A 21,942-nucleotide genomic window follows, 5' to 3' on the forward strand; every position below is an offset into this window, starting at 1 on the left:
GAATTTGAGCAACAAGTTCTCAAAGAAAGAGAATCAATAAATTCGTGCCAATATGAGATTCATAATGACAAAATATTGCTGAACAATTTAGATACTTATTCAATATTAAGCATGACGCTTTTGGTTGAATGTCATCTGACTTGTATCGTCGACTAAGTTTTTTTTAAGATTGGTTCATACACGCAGCATTACTTGTGTGTATCAATCCACATGATTAGGCCAATGGCTCAGTTGCTTAGTGACGAGAGCAACTAGTGTCAGAGGTGGTAGATAGAAAGAGGCACATGCTCGGAAAAAAAGTGATTCTATTGTCACATGAATTTACAGAGATACGATTCCACGAAGTGATTTGGAAAATTCTCAATCTATGTACCATGTATATTAGAAGTGTCCATTTTCACGTTATATAACGCACCATACCATCCTGTTCTTCTATATTTCATCCTCATCAATTATGAAATGGCGAGTAATCTTTAATTTATTTTTAAAAAAGAAAAAAACAATTCATAGCACTCATTACTCAAGACAAAGCCTAAATAGACAAGTAAGATGTTGACAATGACATGATCACTTATTGCTTTCTATTTTTTTTTCTTATCCCAAATACTAATATACTTTGTCCCTATTGCAAAATTAGTATATGGTAGCGTATATCTGCCATATACTAATATACTTCTTAAAAATTATATATAGAAACTAAATTTACTTGGGAAAAAATATCTCCAAAAATTAATTTTGGGATATTTATTTATTCTTCCCCCAAACCAAACCGCGGGCCCCACTCCCAGTCACCACCCAATCGAACCGGCCGATACGTTTCGGCGCGGGTGGCTGGTGGGCCCCATCTCATCATCTTTTTTTCCCTCTCTGCAAACCCTATCCACTCCACTCCATCACTCTCTCTCTCTCTCTCTAACTTTCTCTCTCCTCTGCGACGAACTGACCGCATCGTCGACCGAATTCCTCCCCAAATCCTCTCTCTCTCTCTCTGGAGTATCCCCTTGCTGTTGATGGACAGCCGCCTCTTCACTCGCGCCACCCTGACGCCGCCGCCGCCGCCGCCGCCGCCGTCGCTCCTGCTCCCCGCCGCCCGCAGGCCCTGGCCCGAGAAGCCGGGCTTGGGCGCGCGGATAGCCGGCCGCCGCCCGCGGCGATCGCCGGCTGTCGTCGCCAGCGCGAGCCGCTGCGAGTCGAGCAGCCTGAACACGCCCCTGGTGCCGGAGTCGGCCGCGGGGCGGTACCTGACGCGGGTCCTCCAGAACCAGCGGCAGCTGTTCCACGCCGCCGTGGCGGAGGAGCTGAAGCAGCTGGCCGACGACCGCGACGCGGCGGTTTCGCGCGTGCTGCTCAGCGCCGGCTCCGATGAAGCTTGCCTCCACAGGTACTACTGGCTCGCTTTGTCGATCGATTGTTTGGGTTTGACTGTATCTAGACAGGCATAGTTTGAACCTTGAGGTTTGCCGGATGATATTCGGTGGAGAAAATTCAATTGGATTACATAATATAATATCCTTTGTTTGGCATTCAGATTGAAGGAGGGTTGTTTCATTAACTTACTTGCTTCCAGATTGGGATATAGTTCTCAAGTGATCATTCTGTCGTGACATCGAAAGACAAATTACCAAACAATATTTAGCAAACGGGAACTGCCAGACTGGTATACTGAATTTGACTAGTCTTGTCTGTTGAGAGAATTAAAGGAATACAGTGCATGGAACTGGCTTAAACTTTTCATGATGGCAATGAGAAACAAAAAGTGGTCCTTTTGTACGTTTTGACAATAGGGAAATATGACTTCTGGAGTTGAATTGGACTTACTGGTCATACTTCAACATGCTTATCTTACACATATAGTCTCCAACCTGACTCTTTGATTTTGTTTATGGAAATCCAAGATGGATTAGCTTCTGCTGGTATTGTCTAAATTGTTTGAGAGATCAGGGCTGCTTTGCCTAAAAAGACAATTTTGGTTGATATAATCATTATTTAGCATATATATATATATATATATATATTTTTTTTTTTTTTGGTAAAAATTATTTAGCATATTGTTTGCAAGAAAAATAGAGAAAGAGCTGTTCGGTTTATAGGTAACGACAGCTTATAAGATGAGTAACTGAATTGGGGTACAACATGCCACTGATGGTTTACTTATGCTCTCTGTGAGTTCTGTCGTTTTGATAAAACATTTGGGCCCCAGAATGCAAATTCACAAGCATGTGAAAAGATGGAAGCAAGCACGAGAATTTGTGTTTCCTTTATATGATGGAGAAAAAGCTGAAAGATGAATCCATCCTCTGAAGAGTCTGAAGATGACCCCATTTACTTCACTAGCAGCCTTTTGGTATTTTTGCCTGCATAGTTGGTGGTGCATAAAAGGTGTATATCAATGATGATAGAGTTAACCATCAACAAGAAGTTGAACTTACTCATGAAGTCTTGGTCGTGTATATTCTTCCAGACTTATACAATATGGCCTGCCGTTTGTTAGCATTCACAAGCAAATATGACAATACTCTGAGAGCTGTACTCACAACCAAAGAATTAGTCAAAGTCTTCATGTCTGCACAATAACCCTAAGTTGCTAGCTCCACATGTGCCTTATTCGTTGCCTTTGTCCATCTCCTTGCTGCTATACTTTCCAACAGCTAAGTATTTCTGCTCTGATATGGTGCCATCTTGAGGGATGGATAAATGGCTTTCTGGAAGTGCATGACAGAAGATAGTGTGTTTTGGCTAATTAAGTAAATCTGATAGAGCAAGATGAAAACTTGAAGCTTGATAGTGAAGAATGGTAAAAAGCAAGCGTGATTCAGCAAGAGAGTGCTCCGCTTTACCCACTCTACACCCTTTCCCAACAATGCTTGGACTCATTTTTCCCTATTATAGAAGTGTGCTGTCAAAGTTCTTTTCTGACCCGCTAAACCTTTACTCGACTACATATTTTTCTCAGTGCGATATTCCTTACTTATTGTTTCTTCTGGATCTCATTATGACTTTGTTCAGAACTATATTATCTCTCTGCTGTTTATCGAGTTCAAATGAGTTTTAGTCTAAACAGTTTTGACTAGGATTGTTTTTGTGAATAATGCGCCTGCTGCAGTTCTTAAAGACAGATACATGACTAGTGGTATTTCGTCATCAGTCATACATTATTGAATTATATCTACCGTCTCGCATATACAGATTTTTTATTTATTGTAATAATTACAGTTGCAACTCGCTGGCCCATTAAAAGATATCATGCCAGCACCACAGATGTTCACACTTTGACATAAGCAGTTGTCAACAATTTTGGGTTTTAAATATCTTCCCAAGATCGTACTGTACATTTGAAACGGTTCAAAGCAGGAGGATCACTTGGAAATGGGGATGATGCTAGAAGCGGCTTTCTTAAACATCTGAAACATCAGAGTATGAAAAGAGCATCGTGCCAATTTCCACTTGACTGTCTGGCCTGCGTAGTAAGCAGTGAGGAAAACATTGGGTGTTAGAAGTAGTAGCCATGATTTCCAGGATTCGTTGTGAATTGAAGACATGATGATGGTCAATCAGAAGCAAGAAAAATGCCAGATTGCCTGCATGTCGATTAACTGAAGCATGTATTTCTGAAATTTCATGTTTCAATTCTGGCTGAAGATTTAGATCTTTCCTTTGATCTGATTAAACTATGCATGTGAAACCCAGGAGGATTGCAGAAATCAAAGAGCGCGATCGTCAAGTTGCAATCAAAGATGTTATGTACATGCTTATACTTTACAAGTTCTCGGAAATCAGAGTTCATTTGGTGCCCAAGCTTTCCAGATGCATTTACAATGGCAGACTAGAGATATGGCCTGCGAAAGACTGGGAATTAGAATCCATTCACGGCATCGATGTTTTGGAGATGATAAAAGAGCACGTTGCTGCTGTCATTGGCCTGAGAGTAGATTCTAGTGTTACAGACAACTGGGCGACTACTCACATTCAACGACTCCAACTCGGCCAACTTTATGCAGCCTCTGTTTTATATGGTTACTTCTTGAAATCTGCTTCTTTGAGGCACCACCTTGAGTGTAGTCTAGCTTTATCTCCCCAGGGACACCGGGTCTTCCACAGGAACTCTCTTCACTCTCCGAAAATTTGGCCGTATGGGTGGAACAATCTTGTTTGTGGTCGTGTCATCAATGATAAACTCTCTTTAGGCAAAGCATCAATTCAGGATGGAAACCATGGAAAGTTGAGATGTTATGTGATGGGATTTGACCCCGAGACCTTGCAGAGATGTGCAAAAGTCAGATCCAGGGAAGCCATGGATCTAATTGAGAAGCATAGCTGTGCTCTGTTTGGGGATGGGAAGATGGGTTTGATCACTAGTGATGACGTCATACTTACCTCATTTTCGAGCCTGAAGAGATTGGTTCTGGAGGCTATTGCATTCGGTTCCTTCCTTTGGGATGTGGAAGAGCATGTCGATACTGTTTATAAGCTCAACGATAACTGACAGGAAGGGGCAGGGGTGCAGACCTAACTGGGGGGGTTCATCTCTGTCAGCCACCGATGTATATAAGAGCTCGACTAAGAAGTGCGGACTGTCCCGTTCACCTCTTGTACATAGGAGTTTCAGGCATGGCAATCTTCTGTTTTATATGACGGTTTCAAGAGTGACGTGTACAGCTTTTGGATGGTGCAAGCTTTTGCTGCACGGTGTATAAATTGAATGAACTGGTAGTAAAAACTTCACAAGCAAAACCTGTTTCCTGTTTCTTTCATGGACCGAGATTTTGGGCTATGGATTTTCAATACTACAACTAAACTTCCGAGGCAAGGTAAAGAATGTTGCGTGGAAGCCTTCTCTCTATCAAGTCTTTTACTTCTGTCGGGTAGACACCTTCTGGTTTCATACCACAGGCCAGCGCGACATCTAAGCTGATGCGTTTACGGAATGTCTTAATCGCGTCATCAAAAACATTATCGTAGGTTCTGTGGGGATTTCTTAGGTAGGCTGAGGATTATTTCGTGAGTAAATATGGACCATCGGATTTGTGTTTATCAAATCAAATCAAATCAAATCCGGAAAGACGAGAGAAAAGTGTTACCCGGTTAAAACTGGCTGATGTCATTGACTTCTTGTTAAAGTCAAGCGTCCCGTACTAAACTCTCCAAACTCTTCTTTGCCCCTTTTTTGTGGATTTGTTTTCTTTATTTACATTGATAATAAATACTGTACTCGTGAAAGTTTTAAAACTGTTACATGGGAATTTATGAAATTGAATTTTCATGAACTATAGAATTCAAAGCGCATGGTTCAAACAAGTAAACTCCCTTACCAATTCTAGCGATTTATATATTTTTTGTTTTTTGGAAAATCTTTATGTATATTAATTTATTATTCTAGTTTAAAAACACTCTTCTGGTTAAATTTTCAAAATAACAAAGATCGTTCAAGCGTCACCGTGGGACGCATGAAGGAAAGACAAACCCGGTTGCCCCCCATTGAGGATTAGATCCTCGAGGGATTGTAGAACTCCCTTTGAGAATTGGATCCATTGAACAGTTGTAATTTCTTTCTTTTCGATCTGATGGCGAAAATCCGTAGAGGCGCGGCATCTACAAGGACCATAGACTCGCCCATTCTTACAATGACACGGTGATGTGAATACAGAAATTCATCTTTTTCGAAAGTCAAGTCATGAATAATTTTCAATCCACGAAGAAAAGTATTCGGCAAATTCTACAAGATGGACCATTAAGACCGCGCTGATTATAGTGTGTCATCACATTTTAGTTTCATATATTTGTACGAAATATTAAGCAACGGGAATACATGATCGTTAAAAGCGAATTTGTATAAACGGAGGTCTTGTATTTGTCATGGACGAGTTTTTCAAAATCATTTAAGATGCTGCTTGGCTTTTTTCTACTCTTTTTTCATGTGATGTATGTGCTCAAGCTAATGCATGATTTTTTCGGCCCAAAAAAAAAAAAGATTAGCAGGTGTTTCTAATATTAATAAGGTGAGTAATCTAGTGAATTAGAGACCATTCATACTAGAAACGGTCTACAAAGTTCAATTTAATCAATGCGGTTTTGACTAAGCTCTCAACCTATCTCTCACCAAGAAGTTTCTATTAAAAAAAGAGGAATAGGTCTACCATTGAGCTCCATTTGATCGTCTATACCAACATCACAAATCACAAAAAATATTATATTTCACCCGGTAAAACCCGAAATAGGAAATCGATGATGAGTTACGACTCAATTTCGACTCATCTCTTACGAAATCAACCTTTGGTGTTCCAAAGCTAAGTCAAAATGACAACTAGCTTTATATAAATTGATAAAATCCGGAGTCGTTTCCATTTGCCTTGGCTTCGAATCTTCCCTGTTCCAAGAAGTTGCGTTCACAACAACGCCTGCGGAATCTCAATACACGCAAACAATCCCGACAATGCCAACTCCGTTTCATACAAAAAGAGAAAAAAAAATAAGAAAGATAAAATAATCACAAATACTGCTGACAACTTCCCAGGTTTTTCCTTCAACGGTATTAACTCACACAACCTTAAACCTCACGAGCTCGAGCAACATCGCCACCACCTTCATTTCCTCCGCGTTTTCTCCGTGAGAAACATGTCGTACTTCAACTCTTACCCTTCATCCAGCTTCTTCCTCCTCGTCCTCCTCTTCACTGCCGCCGTCGCGCTGTCCCTCTTCCTCTCGGACTCCTCCTCCGCCACCGAGGCCGCCCTCTCCTCCCTCCAGCTCGCCGTCTCCACCTCCTACTCGATCTGCCGGGCCATCTTCGCCGGCGGTGCCTACTTCCTCGCGTTTGTGATCAATGGGCTGCGGGTCCCCAGCGAGGCCCTCCACTCGGCGCTCCAGCAGCTCGCGGAGGTGATCCGGTCGCTGGCGAATTACCTAGTAGGGCTCGTCGTGGACGCGGTCAGCTCGCTGGTGTCGTTCGTCCTGGAGCTCGCCAAGGAAGCCGCGGGAAAATTCGTCGAGCTCGCCACGGAAGGAGCGACCGCTTTTGCCGAGAAGGGTAGGGAAGGGATCGAGGCCCTGTGTAAAGTCGCGGTGGAGGTGGTGCGGATCATGGCGGAGGTGGTGGCCGGCGCGGTGGCGCAGATATTGAATAGTTTCAAGGAAGTGGTCAATTCCGTTATGGGGAAAGGGGAATGAATTTCGGTGCCATTGACTTTGCTTTCTTTGTAAACAACAGATTAATGTCGTAGGAGTTATCTTCTTTAGAGCAGGATTAGCGAAAGAGAAATGTAAACAATGATAATCAAAGTTTCAGGAATGTAATTACCTGTACTGAATGAGGCTGCCATTTTGCTTACAATATTTGTGTGTGTGTGTGTTTTTTTTTTTTTTTTTTTTAAATATTAATTTGAGAATGTTATTTTTTGTTGCTGTTGAACATGTTGCAGAAAGTAATATTTTTTATTTATTTAATAATTAGAAAATAATAGGCAAAGGAAAGAGATGATGCAAACTTATGAAAGAGACTGCATTGTTTAGATGGAAGTAATCCAGATTGTTTTGCATCCTGACTTCACCGCCAAGTCTTTCTAGAAAAAATATATTTCCCCAGGGAAGCTTCCTTCACTATTTCTATAAGTCTAAGTCATTAGATATTGTTCAAGATAATGACACTTCATCTTTTCTTCATTATAGTTTCTTCTCCAGGACAACCTTCATCGAAAAGTCTTGCTTGATTTTTCTCTCGTTTCGCATCGATGAAATCCCGACTGAAATAGAGTGATTTAGATTCATCACCAGTCGTCCTTCCCCACCCTTTTATTTGGTAAGAATTAGAGGGGATAGACTTTCTTTATTAGAATCGAACTCGAGATTTGTTGCTTTTAAAGGCGTGATCTCGACTTTCGAGTTTTCCCCTCGCCGTATTGACTGCTAATGATGAATCGTAAAGGTGCCGAGAGGTATTAAATCTTCATTAATCGTGGTGTGTCTAAACATTCCACCTTCGCAAAGGCAAATTTAAAAGGAAAAGAGATCATCAATCTTAGATTGGACCTCAGACTCGTTTCCTTTTCCTCATTTAATAAGAGACTCGAAGCTTGTTTCCAAGGCTCTATATTTTCCTCAATCTCTGATCGCTTGAAATTTCCTTCCAACAATGCATTTAACTTGAGAAAATCACTAAAAAAGTTATGAACCTTTTTATAACTTTACCAATTTGATCATAAACCTTTTTTTTTTTTGCCAATTCAATTTTAATTTTTTTTTTTTTATAATTATGTCAATTTAATTCATCCCGCCAAATTTGACCGAGCGGCAATGATGTGAACATGTTGACGTAATCAATTTTTTAATAATAATTTTTTTTTTTGAAATTTTTTTTTTCCTCCTTCTTCCTCCGGTCGCCGGGTCTCGGTGATCGATAGAGACAAGGGTCGATGAGGCTTGCCCAACGACGGCAAGACTTGACTCCGCCATGGCTAGGTGAGGTCGAGCCTCGTTAGATTTGGCTTGACCTCGTGGTGAGGTCGAGCTCGCCATCGATCTTATGAGGTTAAGCCTTATCAAATCTAGATCAGCCTCGCCCAACCATGGTGAGGCTGAGTTCGTTGTGGTATTGCCAATTTGACGGTGGCAAGTTGAGCTAGATCTGGCAAGGCTTGACCTCGCCAGTCATCATGAGGTCGAGCCTTATTGGCCCTCACTAGTTGGTTATTGAGGTTCGGTGATTGGTCGGAGGAAGAAGAAAGAAAAAAAAATAAAATTTTAAAATATAAAATGAAATATTATTAAAAAGTGATCATATTAATGTCGGTTGGCATCCAAGTTAGCAACGATCGATGAAATTTTTATCGGATGAACTGAATGGTATAATTGCAAAAGATTTATAACTAAATTAATAAAATTATAAAAGGTTTAGGATTTTTTTACTAATTTTCCTCTTTTAATTTATGGACTACAAGTCATGGACATAGAATTAATAAAAATGAAAGGCGGTTGATATCCATATCGATGTTCAATAAAAAAAGAAAGTGGGGTCACTTTCGGCTGATGAAAAAATACACCTCTATTTTGTATTTGTCAATATGATGATTGTCGCATTCATGGATCGGCAAATAAAACCTTCATAGGAAAACTTCCGCCGTATACTTTCATTTTTTTTTTATCTTAACCAAATCCACGTATTTTTAATTTTTATAATTAAAATCTTTCTATTAGTGTAAATTATCTAATCAAGTACCATCGCCCTACATCCAGTTAAATACAACTAATGTGGCCGTTGACAACTCCCTATTATAATGTGGTCAATATTCTAGCGATGTAAATGATAACGTGAAAGATAAATAAAATAAATTAAAAGAAATCCTCTTCTTTCACTCATGCTCGCTCCCATTTTCAACATGTAAATGAGTTATTGAGCTTAAAAAATATTGTCCGCACACTCTCTGACGTTATTGGACAGATGCGTTAGCTTGATCTGATCAAATTTGGTATGGATGGATTTGACTAGATAACTAGTGCAGGTAGATAGACTTGATTGGAAAAAAAAATTAAAAATACAAGAGTTTGATTAGAAAAATCTTGCAGAGCAATAACTTATTAGTGTGTTACGAATTTCTATACAAGGAATTGGAGGTTGCTCGTTCGAATTTCACTAATTACATATAGATTGCTTTGGATTAGATTATCGATACAGTTGAATGCTCGGATTTAACTGGCAAGAATAAAATGAATAAATTAATTAGAAATTTGAGCTAGACAAGCCATTCAAGCATGTCATGGCTTAAGGAATTGGAGGTTCCGTATAGGAACGAAACGACTCGCATGATTTTCCTCCTCTCTCTCGAGGACAATGCTCATGGACGTCACCTCGGCACCTTCCACGCTCTACTTTTGATCGCACTGAAAAGAGGGAATCTAGTTGAAAGTTTTGCATAATAATAATTCAAGGATAATTTTTCATAATCGGTACGGCTTCTTGTAGCTGCTTTAGCTGTGAAAAGAGAAGTCACAGGCCTCAACTTTCCTGTAAGTTGCTTATCACATTCGTCACAACCACAACAATTTATAATAATTTTTTCAAAAACACTTCGAGATGATGTGCTTTTAAATAATATATCACCAAATACAAATCACGGTATCATCTCAATTCTTATCGTCAGTAGACTCACTAATTGAGCGTGCCATTTGATTGCTGGGCCCTAAGGCTTAGCTTGGATTAGACCCAACTTTGGCTTGTCCATAATTCGGAGTTGTCGCTGTGAATTTTATGTAAGGCAGGTTGGGTTTTGCAATATATATATGTATGTGTGTGTATGTGAGTGGATTACTATTACAAAATTTGAGTAGTATAGTAGTGGTGTCGCGGACCTCAACTTTTTAAGCTGCTACTTATCAAATTCATTACAACCGCAACAATTTATAACAGTTTTTAGAAGGCGCTTTGAGACGACACGGTCTTAAACACGCAAATCACAGCATGGATCTTAGCCGTTATCGTTAGCCAACTTACTGATTGAGCGTGCCATTTGATTGCTTGACTTCAATGTTCCACCCGGATCCGACCGCGCAATATTGTATATACGTGTGTGTTAGTGGAATTCTATCACAAAATTTGATTAGTACGATGGTGGTGGCTTTATTCCAGGAGATGCTTAAGCTGTAAGAAAAGCGAAAGAAAGAACCACCCGTCTTCTCCCCTTTTCCTTCGCTGCTTCCTCGGTGGGAGCACTCCACCCGGCGAAGGTGCCATCTGCTTCCTTCGCGTCCTCCTTCACGCCACTGTAAAACCCACTCTCTCTCTCTCTCTCTCTCGCTCTCTGTGCGAGTTTATGTTGTGAAAACTTTGATTTTTGGCGCTCAATCCGCGAGAACTCGATCATGGGTGGTGAAGCCGTCGACTCCGTCGTCTCCAGCGGCTCTTTATCCGGTAGAGTCGTCGCTCTGTCTCTCTATCTCTCTCTCCTCCTGCTCGTTCTCGTTCCATTACAGTCGTCGCCCGATCAGAAATTTTTGTTAGTACCCACTTCGTTGCTGGGTGTCGTGATCGCTTTCACGTGAATATTTTATGAATGATCTCCCTGCAGACGGCGAAGTGTCACTGGACGAAGGCTTCGCTACTCAAGTTCCCACTCATTTCAGGTGCTTAAATTTTTTTTGTCTTTTTTTTTTTCTGGGTTTCGCAGTGGAATTCTTTGACATTAAAAAATTCAGAATTTCAGATTTCCTTTGGCCTCGTTTGGTTCATCCTAGTGCTAGAATTGTTCGTGTTTGAATTGGAAATCTTATCTTGGAGTTGAATCTTGCACCAAAAAAATAAAATAAAAAAATAAAGCGAAAATTCTAGTATTAGGACTCTTGTTCCTTGAAACACCCAATTCCGAGATGAACCAAACGAGGCATTAGCATCTAATCTTTTATGGTTAGGATTCAAATGCTAAATCAAGTGGGTTTTTGGTTTGATTATCAGTCAGACATAGAATGTGGGCTTTTTTGATTGTCAGGGATGGTCTCAGCAGCAACGTTGGGAGTGAAACTTCGAAGAAAGATGATGTTTTTGGACTTGGGGATTTCGAGGGGGAGGATGGCGTGTTTTCTTCTGCTCTGGAATCTGAAATTTACTTGCGAAGGAGGAGCAGTGCTTATAGAGAAGTCTTGGGGAGCTATGACACCTCACGGGTTCCTATTGAAAGTCTGGGCCGTGCGAAAAGCAAGATTCTGAGGTATTAAATTCTTAGAAGTGTCTCGTGTATTCCACCACGATAAAAATTATGATCGTCTAATTCAATTTTCTTTGTGAAAAATTATGTTTCGGTGCTCATTTTCCCTTCTACGTGATGTGTACGGATGTTGCATGTCATGTAATGAGCTGGATGTTCGAATTCTGTTGGGTAGAATCGGTGGACTATGTTAAATTAGCATGCAATTAGTGTAGCCTGTATTGTGCTCACTTGATTTTACGAACTTTAATTTGCAGCTACCACCCTGGAGCATGGATCGAGGAAGTAGGTGGTACAAGATCTTTTGACTATAATGTACCACAGACAACGTCCCTTGTCTTGATTGGTCCAAGAGGGTCAGGAAAAAGCAGTCTTGTCAACAGGATATCCAAGTTGCTGGAGGATGATAATTTTGCCTCAGAAAGAGCCCAAGTATCATGTAAATGTCACTTCATTGCTTTTGACCTGTTAAATCTAGATTAATGTTCTATGAGATGGTGTAGTTCATCCAACCGGTTTCTTCTTTAATTGTCTTTTGCACCAGATAATCCTTCTGTGGGAGATGGGACATACTTCCTCCAGGAGTACATGATTCCAAGGGGTTCAACATCCTTCTGTCTTTATGATACCCGTAGTCTGTCTATGGACCCCTCTGAAGACAATAAAATCATCAAACGATGGATGACAAAAGGCGTTCGTCATGGTGAACTTGTCATCAGGTGCAAAGATTTTACTTCAGGCTGGAGTTGGCTTTATGAATAGGTTTATCCATTCAAAAACTATAATATTTCTGCATTCTACATTCAGGGAATCAGATAATTGGAGTTTAAGGAAGAGAATGAGGTGCAAAGCTCGCTGGGGTGGCCATCCGTTCTCAGTAATAAGGAGGGTGAATTTTGTGATATTTGTTGTTAACGGCCTAACAGTTCTCAAATCCATGGACAATAACCATGATGGCCAATCACAGTACACGCAGTTGATTGCAGATACCTACAATTGCCCATATTTGTCATTTAAAGGTACCAAAACATTTATTAGTTTAATATAACTGCACTTAAACGAGGGAAGGTTTAAATTGGCAAAAGAAGTGTCAGAAAACCTGTAGTGTGAGGGTAGAAAAGTGAGGCATTTTGCATTGAGACAGAGGGTTTATCCTTCTTTCGTAAATCTTGCCAGATAGAAATGAAAAGGATTGTAAGGAGAAATCTGCTGATGCCGACAGATCTTGTGAAATAGGCCACCCGATTGGTCTAAAAAAGACTTGAGATGATAATGTCAGTTTAAGAATGATTTCAATGAATGGTCTTATAACACAAATTGCTATTTCAAAGGACTAAGTTCTATGCTGGGACTAAATGATGTCATGGGTAGTTGTTTAACATGGGAAATTGTCAGGCCACGGTTATCGAAAGTGCATATCCTGAGAAATTGTCTGCAACTCTTTATAGTCAAGCTAGGAGAACGGGAAGCATGTTATGTTAATGGAGAAATGATGTTGAAGGTTGTCTTTTTCAATGAAAAGATGGTGACATCTTCGTTGCAACAGAGAAATATCAACTATTCAGAATTGTTCTTGAAGTTCTGCCTGTGCTCTTTTATCTTCTTCAGTTGGTCCGTAAATGTTAATATCTGAGTTCGTACGAACCAGCAGATAACATTTGCTAACATTGCTTTCTTGTACCATTTCTGTTGGTCTCTGCACAAATATTACAAATGAGCAGTCAATTGGCGTGCTACTTCCTGGTTAAGAATCTCAAGTAAAAAGCATTAAGAGCATTAGGTAACTCTCGATTTGTATGTTTTTTCTTTTCACAGATGACAAGCCTGTTGTAGTTGTTACACATGGCGATCTACTTTCAATCCCTGAACGTGCTCGTGTTCGTGTATACCTGGGAGAGCTGTGTGGCATCCCTCCTACAAAGCAGATATTTGATATTCCAGGTATTTTGGTTCAGCTTTCCAAGTCTTAGCGCTTCATTTGTGCAGTGGAAGTGAAATGTGACTCCTTGTTGCAGATAACTCCGATCTTCTAACGCAGTTCACAATAGTTGACATGCTGCGCTATTCCCTTGAACATGCTGATAGAAATCTACCTCGTAAGACTTGGGTGTTAAAAAGGGTAAGGCTCATCCAGCTATATGGGAATCATCATTCACAACTATCCTCCTTTATTCCGGTTATAGTTTGAGAGGTCTAAATTCTTTCTTCTTTGAATATCATCCACTAGAAAAGTTTTATTAGTAAAGCATACATGAGCATGTTAGTCCAAATTAGCACATTTGAAAAGATAGAGACAATATTGCATAAGTGGCTTTTGATATGTGTCTTGACTCTTCCTTAGAATCTTTTAAATTTTGACCATTTTATTGGTTCTTAATAAGGAAAAAAAAAAGTCGTAATATGCTCTAGGGAAGGGTACCAGCGGTGGCAGCAACTTGAAAAAGCTAAGATTGATAAGAACAGAAACACGGTGATGAGTACAGATGCACGGATGTACATATCCCTCAATAGCAGTTGCTCAGATAGGTCTGTGAATCCACTGTATAACATGCAAAATGTCAGAAAATTATTGATGGCAAACCATTTTAGCTTTGCTAAGTGGGTAGCTTCCCATCCCAGACTTTTGTCTCTGGATGGCGGCCAAATTATTGTTGAGCAGAACAGCAGACCTCGCATTTTTGTTTTATCTACTGTTGTCACTGTCTTTGTATTTCTCTCCCTTGTTCTCCTTCCAGTTGGATGATTGCCTTGATACGTGGATATGAATGCATAGATATCATGAGCACATTTACATGTCTTCAGAAGTGAGCTGACTGTATGTTCTGCCAGGAATGGAGAGTGCCGGTCTCAGCATGCCTTTATCTGGCTCTTATTGTTGGAATCGCTATCATTGCAGCCTGCGTAAAAAGAGCACACCCCAGTTTAAGAGGAATGCGCCCTGTACATAAATCAAAGATCCACATTGATTGGCCTAAAATTCGGCATTTGTGGCTGGGATGAGAAGATTGCTTTAATCTTTGCTATATAGTCTGTCCCACTGCCACACCTTTGAATCTGAAGCAACCACCGAGCGTTCATTCATAAAAGACCAGTTGTTGTACATGAGCACTGGCAAAAACTTTCAGATGCGTGGTTATGAACAGTTCTTGTGACGAATAAATTGCTTTTATGTATCCAAGCTCCCAAACATGTTCCTTCGAAGTAGACTTTTCATTGTTTATATGTGGTTAAATCACTTGCGGATATGAAAGATTATATTGCTTCTGATATCATCATTACTTTTGATTTGCTTTTTACATTTTACCGTTGGCAATTCTTGCCTCTGCTATATCTACCAAAAAAAAAATTCTTGCCTCTGCTAGTATATAATACTCTGTTCCCTATTAGGAGCTTCTTTGCCATTCTCATTAAAGAAGGGAGAAATTCCATCATTGTGCTTCGCAGGCTATGCCTATATATAAACCGCACGAGTTGGCTTTTTACTGTCACAATAGTTCTATTCAAGAGAGGCTGTGATTATTGATATGCATAACTGGGAGGATGGACATTTCTCCTCTTTTAGAATGTCATGACGAGTGTACCAAGAGAGCTGGATTCTCATAACTGCAATTTTTTCTTTTGGGTATGTGAGATTAGTAGACCCGATAAATTTGTCATACATCTCAATTAAGTTTGATTGGCTCTTGATTGGCTCAACTTTCGAGCCCTCGGTCCCAGTCAGGCAGATGCGTTGCTGAGGACCGCCGGATCTGCCCAGTGTTTCATCTTTATAGGTTTCACCACTTCTTACACAGCAGATGAATGCCTCTTTCTTCTACCATCTTGTCTTATACCCAAGAATCTGTATTGTCTCAAGTGGTTTTAGCATTAAGGCGAAGTGATGCATATGGTCAATGAGTGAGCAAAACTGCTGTAACTCGAGTAACGTTGGGAATCAGGCAATAAGGGCACAAAGCCAGGTGTTCCTTCAATAGAAAGAACATAAAACGAAGCGATGCAAACTAGAAATATTGCCTAAGAAAGACCTTTCATAGAAAATGGATAAAATTCCACGATACAATTGTTGTGGGGAAAAGAATGGGTGAAGAGCAACCTCTCGGGATCTCTGATGTTTTCTTTCCATCTTGATCATCTCGACAATCTGCTCGGTACAAACTCGACACACCGCCAAATCAAAAACTCGAATGAGACCCTCAAGTCTTTAAGTATACCGGAAATGACTCGCAAATTATTCCTGTTATCTGAAGACCACCAGACGAAAGGCGGTAAACGAATAGAGAAAGCTCGTATGAATCCTACCAGTTCAATTTCTCACCCTCCATTTGCCTCTGAAATGCTGTCCAAAAATTTAGCTCTTGCAACTGAATCAGTTGAGAATCGGCCGAGCACAGCAATTGTTGCTGTACTACTTCCAAACTTCTCAATCCCCCTAGATATCATACAAGTGTGGTAAGCCTCAACAACTACCATCACATCTCCTCCCAGCAGCGAAGAAACTGTCTCAGCAATCTGCCTGGTGAGCCTTTCCTGTACCTGGAGCTTGAAGCCATAGAAGTGTACTATCGACTGCAATAGAGATTTCATTGATGGGCCATATCCTTCCCTGTGGAAATATCCTATGTGAACACTGCCATGAAAGGGAAGCAAATGGTGCTCGCACTGAGACCAGAAAGGCAAGTTCAACTCTGAATGAATCTGCTCCATCTCACCATTAGCTTCCCCATTGGGTAACGAGTCTACTTTATGAATGGTGCAGCCATTAAGTTTCATCGGTAGACTGGTATTCTGGAAGTTCATGAGCCACTTTACGAAGCGACTGGGGGTTCCAACAAGCTCTTTCCTTGATGGGTCTTCCCCTAATGACCGAATAATCGAAGTTACTGCAGTAACCATTCTGGGATTCAAAGATCCAAAGCTGGAGCATGTTGTAGGGCTCGAGGGAGATCGGGAGGGGCACCAAGATTTGCCACTTGAATCCGTATTGATATTAATGCCCCTGAATTTAAGAAGACTCAAGAAATCACCCCAAACTCCGGCCTTTTCGTCTTTGAAAGCACCTGAGCCAGAAGAAACCTGAATCTTCACCCAATCTTCGTGATTAGAGGTGTGAGAGGCTGGAAATTGGATGTGTAAGCATTGTAGTACAACAGCAACACCTGCAGGCTTGATACCATTCTGCAAGGCTGAAGCTATTTCATTGGCTAGACGTTGTGGGTCTTGGAGTCTTTTAGCAAATACATCAGATACTCTCGAGAGCTTACTTAATCCTACAACCCGCTGTCCAGAAGGGACATAACCCACATGACACTTGACCTGGAACGGAAGAAGACAGGATTCGCAATATGAGAAAAGGTTCAGATCTCGAACTATCACAAGCCCACCAGCTCCTCCCGCATGACCAATGTCCTTGTCAAGACCAACTTCAGGGAACAAGGCACCTTGAACAATGTCCTTTACGTATTGTCGATAACCTATGAAAAAAATATTATATGATTCAATTCTAGAGAAAGAGAAAGAAACATTTACTTGTCCTGATACCATAAATCTATTAGCAAAGTGATAAAAATACATGTATCCAAGAGTCATTGTATTTAGAGAAACCAAACTATGAGAAAAGGAAAAGCCAAAGAAAAAGTGGACGCCATACAAGAAACACTTTGAGCTATACAAGAAACACTTTGAATTATACAGAGTGGAGAAAACAAGATTTCTGTATGCAATTGACAAGAGGACAATCTTACTCAGTTGCTCCAGAAAAATAAAGCACAATTCATGTTACTATACTGCTTGCGGAAAAATGGGAGATGGCAGAAGGTATCCAGCAGGCTTCGATAGCACTAAATGAATCAACAACCGCGAATATACACTCCACCAACTCACCAAGCAAGGGGGAAGAAGACTTATCAAATAAGAAAACTGAAACACAAGGATATGAAACCACGAAAAATTTGCATAATGCCTTCTTATGGCAAACCAAATGCTAATAAATCCACAGAGATAGTATGCTTATGCATTGGAGGTAAGCAAACATCTGCAGACTCTGGATCCCTTTCAGCTCATTAGATTCTGCTAGAAAATATGGAAGGTGGAATGTACAGCAGGAATTTTGACTAAGCATAAGACCTGAGATTCCCTTCCAACTTCAGAGAATTGCTATCTATGAAAAACAGAGGAAGCAATAGACAGTATACTGAGGTGTTCAGAAGCAACAGAAGGATCATTTTGGGAAAAACCACCAGTACATCAAATTACCATCCATCTATTTTGTGTTGCAAGAAAAAATGATTAACTTAACCCCGAGGTGAGACCAAATAAAGCAGCATTGGAAGGAAAGGGAAATCCAACCAGATGATGCCAAAGTCAAATATTCAAAACCAGACGCACCTAAACTCATAGAAGACAAACGTGAACGGTAGAGTATATTTTAGCATGTTCACATAATATGCATGTGACAATTTTGACCTTGTACTCATTTCTTCGGCTACACATGTTGACATCCTAAGTTGGTGGACGACGGCTACCAACTACCCGTAGAAAATACCAAACATCTCAACAACCTAAGAAGCTAAGTGTCAAGTGTCATTGTCCAAAAGTCGGGAGCCAGAATTCACAGCAAAATAACAAACATCCCAGCACACCCACAACAGAAACGAAGATACTTTTACCAAGATTCAATGACGCAACATCACGTTGGTGAAACAAGAAGCTGAAACTACTCGTGCTATGAGGAAACGATAGGCAAGTACCTCTAGTTCCTTCAAGAAAGGCTTTGGCAACGCGAAGCGGGGTCTTCTTGAGACCTTCTCTGTTCACATCTTCACCCAAACCCTGCAACAGAACTTGGACAGCATCCTGAATAGCCGAAGTATCGGGCACTTCCTCCCCACCTAGCTCAGGACAACCTAGCTTGACTCCATTTTCCAGCTCCACATCGAAATGCCCCTCATCCAAAGCTCCCATTGACAAGAACCACCAACACCCTCAATCACCAAACCGACCCAGATCCCTGATGAATGCAAATGCATTAAGTCCTCCTTATAACGACATATAAAAAGGGAAGAAAAACAGAAGCGCGTCGAAAAATAATCAAGTACCAAAATTTTCAGATTCAGACAAGAAGCAGATTAAGATAACAGCGTCATCGACAGAGAAGGGTCAGAGCACAGGGCATACACGACACACAAAAACAACATAAAAAAGGCGAGATTTTGAAGCCACGAGGGAGGAGCAGGAGACAAAAGCGCAAAAGGGTCGTCGTTCCACGCGGAGAAGAGCACGCACCTGCGCTGGATCCGGTCCGAGGAAGCTGGTGCGGGCTATATCATCACAACGGGTGCAGAGGAAAGAAGAAGAAGAAGAAGAAGAAGAAGAGGAATAAGAAGAATGAACGAATGAATGGAGAGAAGCTCCAGGGGGGAAGGGAGGATGATGAGAAGGAGAGAAACGTAGGGTTGGCGTCGATAGAGTGCCTAGATCCGCACGATCCTTATTTGAGGCAGGGGTCCTACCGAGCGGACGCTTTATTTCATTTCTTCGAGGGCGGCGAGTCGGTCCGGTCTTTCTCTTTTATCCCCTGCTTCGACTTTCTACGCATACAAAAGGAAAAAAAGAAGAAGAAGAAAAGGCGAGAGAGAGAGAGAGAGAGAGAGAGAGAGATCGGTTCGACCATGACCATTTGACGGATCGAGCATTATCGGATGTACCTGCGGTGTAAGAAAATTCCCGCACGGAGAGCGACGGCTGGATCCTCCGGAATATGCTCTCTTCTGTACTGAATTTGAAGAGAAAAAAATCTTCAGGGAAAGCCAAAAAGACAACAGGAAGATTTTACTCCGACCAGATCCACGATGAATTGAGTGGATCTGAATTACAACACCCGACATGACTTTTATAGAAAATCACCTAAAAAGTCATAAATTTATTGTGGTGATTTTACCAATTGAGTCTACTTAGCTAATTTTGATTGGAAATATATAATGTGGGTATCGGTCGTTTTACGTAGATTGACTAGATGAATTCAATTGACAAAATACGAAATGATTTAAAACTCAACTAGCAAAAGTGCAATGAATTTAAGATTTTTTATAAAAATTTTCTCAAACAAGTGACATCGAAGCAGGATATTACTTGCGTGGATGATTCATTTGAATGATGTGTAATCGTAGATGTTATATTTCATGATATTGACATTATTATTCGGGTTTTGATGAACTCATGACTTCGAGGATTGACTAATTAATTAGGACGTCATCAAAGTTTCGATTTGGAAATTGAAGGTCAGACTTTCAAACTCCCAATAGATTAAGGTCATTTGCACATGCTTAAACCTTGAAGTTAGACAATTCATGTAGTTTGAAGCGTGTCTTATGATCTTCCAAGCAACTGAGTCTCCACATGCATGTCTTGAGAGCCTAGCTTCCCCCTCTAGAAAAGAAATATGTGTACTAGAAATCTCAAAACTTATCATAAAAGTGCAAATGAATCCTAAAATTTTCAAAGAGTGTAATTGAAAATACAATTGAGTTCTAAAACCGGTTATAAAAGTGCAATTGAGTTTTAAAAATTTCAAATAGTGCAATCAAATCTCAAACTTTTTATGAAGGTACAATCGAGTCTTAAAATTTTTAAATAGTACAATTGATTTTTAAAATTTATTATAAAACTATAATTGAGTCTTAAAATTTCTTACTAAAGTACAATTGAGTTATAAAACTTTCAAAAAGTGCAATCGATAGAATGACTTGATTGGAATTTTTGACAAATCTTAGGATTCAGTTATATTTTTGAATTTTTAGGTTTTAATTGCATTTTTTGACAAATTTTTAAGATTTTAATATGCTTATTTTAAATAAAAAAAGGTACATTTAGCAAATGGCGTTGAGAGCAAGGAGACGTGGTCCAAGTCCAAGTCGGGGTTGGGTGAATGAGAAATGGTAAACGTGCCGCCACCACCACCAACCCCCATTATCAAGAAAAACAATTGCAAGAAAAACCCTTCCACCAACCGCAAACCAACCCTACCATTACCGAAAAAGTGAAAGTTGTTAAATGCCGCAACATATCGGATCTCGACGGGCGCAACACGAGAGGTCGCCGATTTTTGTACTTTCTCACGAAGATCTGTGGAGGCCCAATGAGCATGCGTCACCGTCAAACGTTGCCGTCTCCTTGTCTTCCCTTTGGTATTAATTCTTTATTTTTTTGGACCATGTATCCGATCATGTTTGTATTGACCCTGTTTTTCAAGTTTGGGAACATGATTAATCCTATTTATATTTGAACCTGTTTTGTATAAAAATTATTGTACAACACTCATATGTAAGATAAAGCATTTAACACTCATATGTAAGATAAAACGTTTACAATTTCGATCAGCATAAGCATGTTCACCGTTGTAGCAAATAATTTGTACCTCATAACATCACCAGAAAAGAAAAAGAAAAAGAGTATTCCATCACATCATAGTGCTCTGTCAGTAGATACCCACCATCCCTTTACTATTACATATCTTGACCAACTGCTAACAAAATTGACAAGTCATATTAAAAGGAAGAGGTGAGTTTAGGTTTATAAGAGTATATTGAAGAAGAAAACCAGCAGAACAGCCTTCGCTCTCTTGCCTCTCTCACACACACCCCTACCTGCACAAGTATTGTCTTCCTTGTGTTGTGCGTGACTAGGAAGTTGAAAATGAAATCCCTTCCTTATCAAGTAGGATTAACGAATACTGTGATATCAACAAGTTAGCAAAGCCAGCTTAATAATTATTGTATAATCTATCGATGAAACTCGAAAGGTAAATGATTTACATACCATAACAGTTTCATAATCAATACAAAATCAATCGGTGAAACGTGAAAGGCAACGCAACCATTTTAAAATTGGAATCCATTGGTGAAACTGGAAAAGTAAAATATTTAAGAATGAGAGAGCGACTATTATCGCTCATTTGTATAACTAATCAATGAAGCTAATAATTTCTAATTACCAAACATCACTTACCGGCGGCGAGCGGACTAGAAGTAGAGTCAAGGTCGTCGCGCGGTGAGGATAGGGACAGCGGCGGACTTGGGCTATCGACGGCAGGGGCGTCGCTCAAGAGTAGGCTCGGAGTATATTTGTTGGGCGTTAGAGTAGATCTGTCGGGTGTCGAGCAAAGGTGGACCCAGCAGAAGGGGCAGCAGCGGCTTCGCAGGGGAGGGTAGTGCAGGCGAGGCGCTGTAGCTCGGCAGGACGCGACGACGTTGGGTCGACG

General features: G+C 40.4%; 3 protein-coding genes across 3 annotated transcripts; 2 read left to right on the forward strand and 1 right to left on the reverse strand.

Annotated features, from left to right (window-relative positions):
- The first annotated feature begins 889 nt into the window (after positions 1 to 889).
- On the forward strand, positions 890 to 4,813 carry LOC104456510 (UV-B-induced protein At3g17800, chloroplastic). Its single transcript, XM_010071316.3, has 2 exons — positions 890 to 1,381; positions 3,688 to 4,813. Exons 1-2 carry the CDS (start codon positions 1,011 to 1,013, stop codon positions 4,481 to 4,483), a joined length of 1,167 nt encoding a protein of 388 aa, XP_010069618.2. The 5' UTR covers positions 890 to 1,010; the 3' UTR covers positions 4,484 to 4,813.
- A 5,769-nt stretch (positions 4,814 to 10,582) lies between these two features.
- On the forward strand, positions 10,583 to 14,959 carry LOC104456512. Its single transcript, XM_010071317.3, has 9 exons — positions 10,583 to 10,897; positions 11,055 to 11,109; positions 11,472 to 11,690; positions 11,945 to 12,126; positions 12,232 to 12,406; positions 12,495 to 12,706; positions 13,503 to 13,628; positions 13,703 to 13,806; positions 14,517 to 14,959. Exons 1-9 carry the CDS (start codon positions 10,849 to 10,851, stop codon positions 14,685 to 14,687), a joined length of 1,293 nt encoding a protein of 430 aa, XP_010069619.2. The 5' UTR covers positions 10,583 to 10,848; the 3' UTR covers positions 14,688 to 14,959.
- A 721-nt stretch (positions 14,960 to 15,680) lies between these two features.
- LOC104456513 (GTP cyclohydrolase 1) lies at positions 15,681 to 19,232 on the reverse strand. Its single transcript, XM_010071318.3, has 3 exons — positions 18,969 to 19,232; positions 18,434 to 18,693; positions 15,681 to 17,158 (listed from the first exon to the last, which is right to left on the reverse strand). The coding sequence occupies exons 2-3, from the start codon at positions 18,645 to 18,647 to the stop codon at positions 15,999 to 16,001; spliced, it is 1,374 nt and encodes a 457-aa protein (XP_010069620.2). The 5' UTR covers positions 18,648 to 18,693; positions 18,969 to 19,232; the 3' UTR covers positions 15,681 to 15,998.
- Between the last annotated feature and the right edge of the window lie 2,710 nt (positions 19,233 to 21,942).

The sequence above is a fragment of the Eucalyptus grandis genome, chromosome 8 (genome assembly GCF_016545825.1).
Source record: "Eucalyptus grandis isolate ANBG69807.140 chromosome 8, ASM1654582v1, whole genome shotgun sequence".
Taxonomy (NCBI): Eukaryota; Viridiplantae; Streptophyta; class Magnoliopsida; order Myrtales; family Myrtaceae; genus Eucalyptus; species Eucalyptus grandis.

Excerpts from the sequence above, each read along its gene's own strand:
- LOC104456510 (XM_010071316.3), top strand. The coding sequence starts at position 1,011 with ATGGACAGCCGCCTCTTCACTCGCGCCACCCTGACGCCGCCGCCGCCG. Across the intron at positions 1,382-3,687 it reads GATGAAGCTTGCCTCCACAG|GAGGATTGCAGAAATCAAAG; the intron begins GTACTACTGGCT and ends TGTGAAACCCAG.
- LOC104456512 (XM_010071317.3), top strand. The coding sequence starts at position 10,849 with ATGGGTGGTGAAGCCGTCGACTCCGTCGTCTCCAGCGGCTCTTTATCC. Across the intron at positions 11,691-11,944 it reads GCGAAAAGCAAGATTCTGAG|CTACCACCCTGGAGCATGGA; the intron begins GTATTAAATTCT and ends TTTAATTTGCAG. Across the intron at positions 13,807-14,516 it reads AGACTTGGGTGTTAAAAAGG|GAATGGAGAGTGCCGGTCTC; the intron begins GTAAGGCTCATC and ends ATGTTCTGCCAG.
- LOC104456513 (XM_010071318.3), bottom strand. The coding sequence starts at position 18,647 with ATGGGAGCTTTGGATGAGGGGCATTTCGATGTGGAGCTGGAAAATGGA. Across the intron at positions 17,159-18,433 it reads CTTTCTTGAAGGAACTAGAG|GTTATCGACAATACGTAAAG; the intron begins GTACTTGCCTAT and ends TTTTTTTCATAG.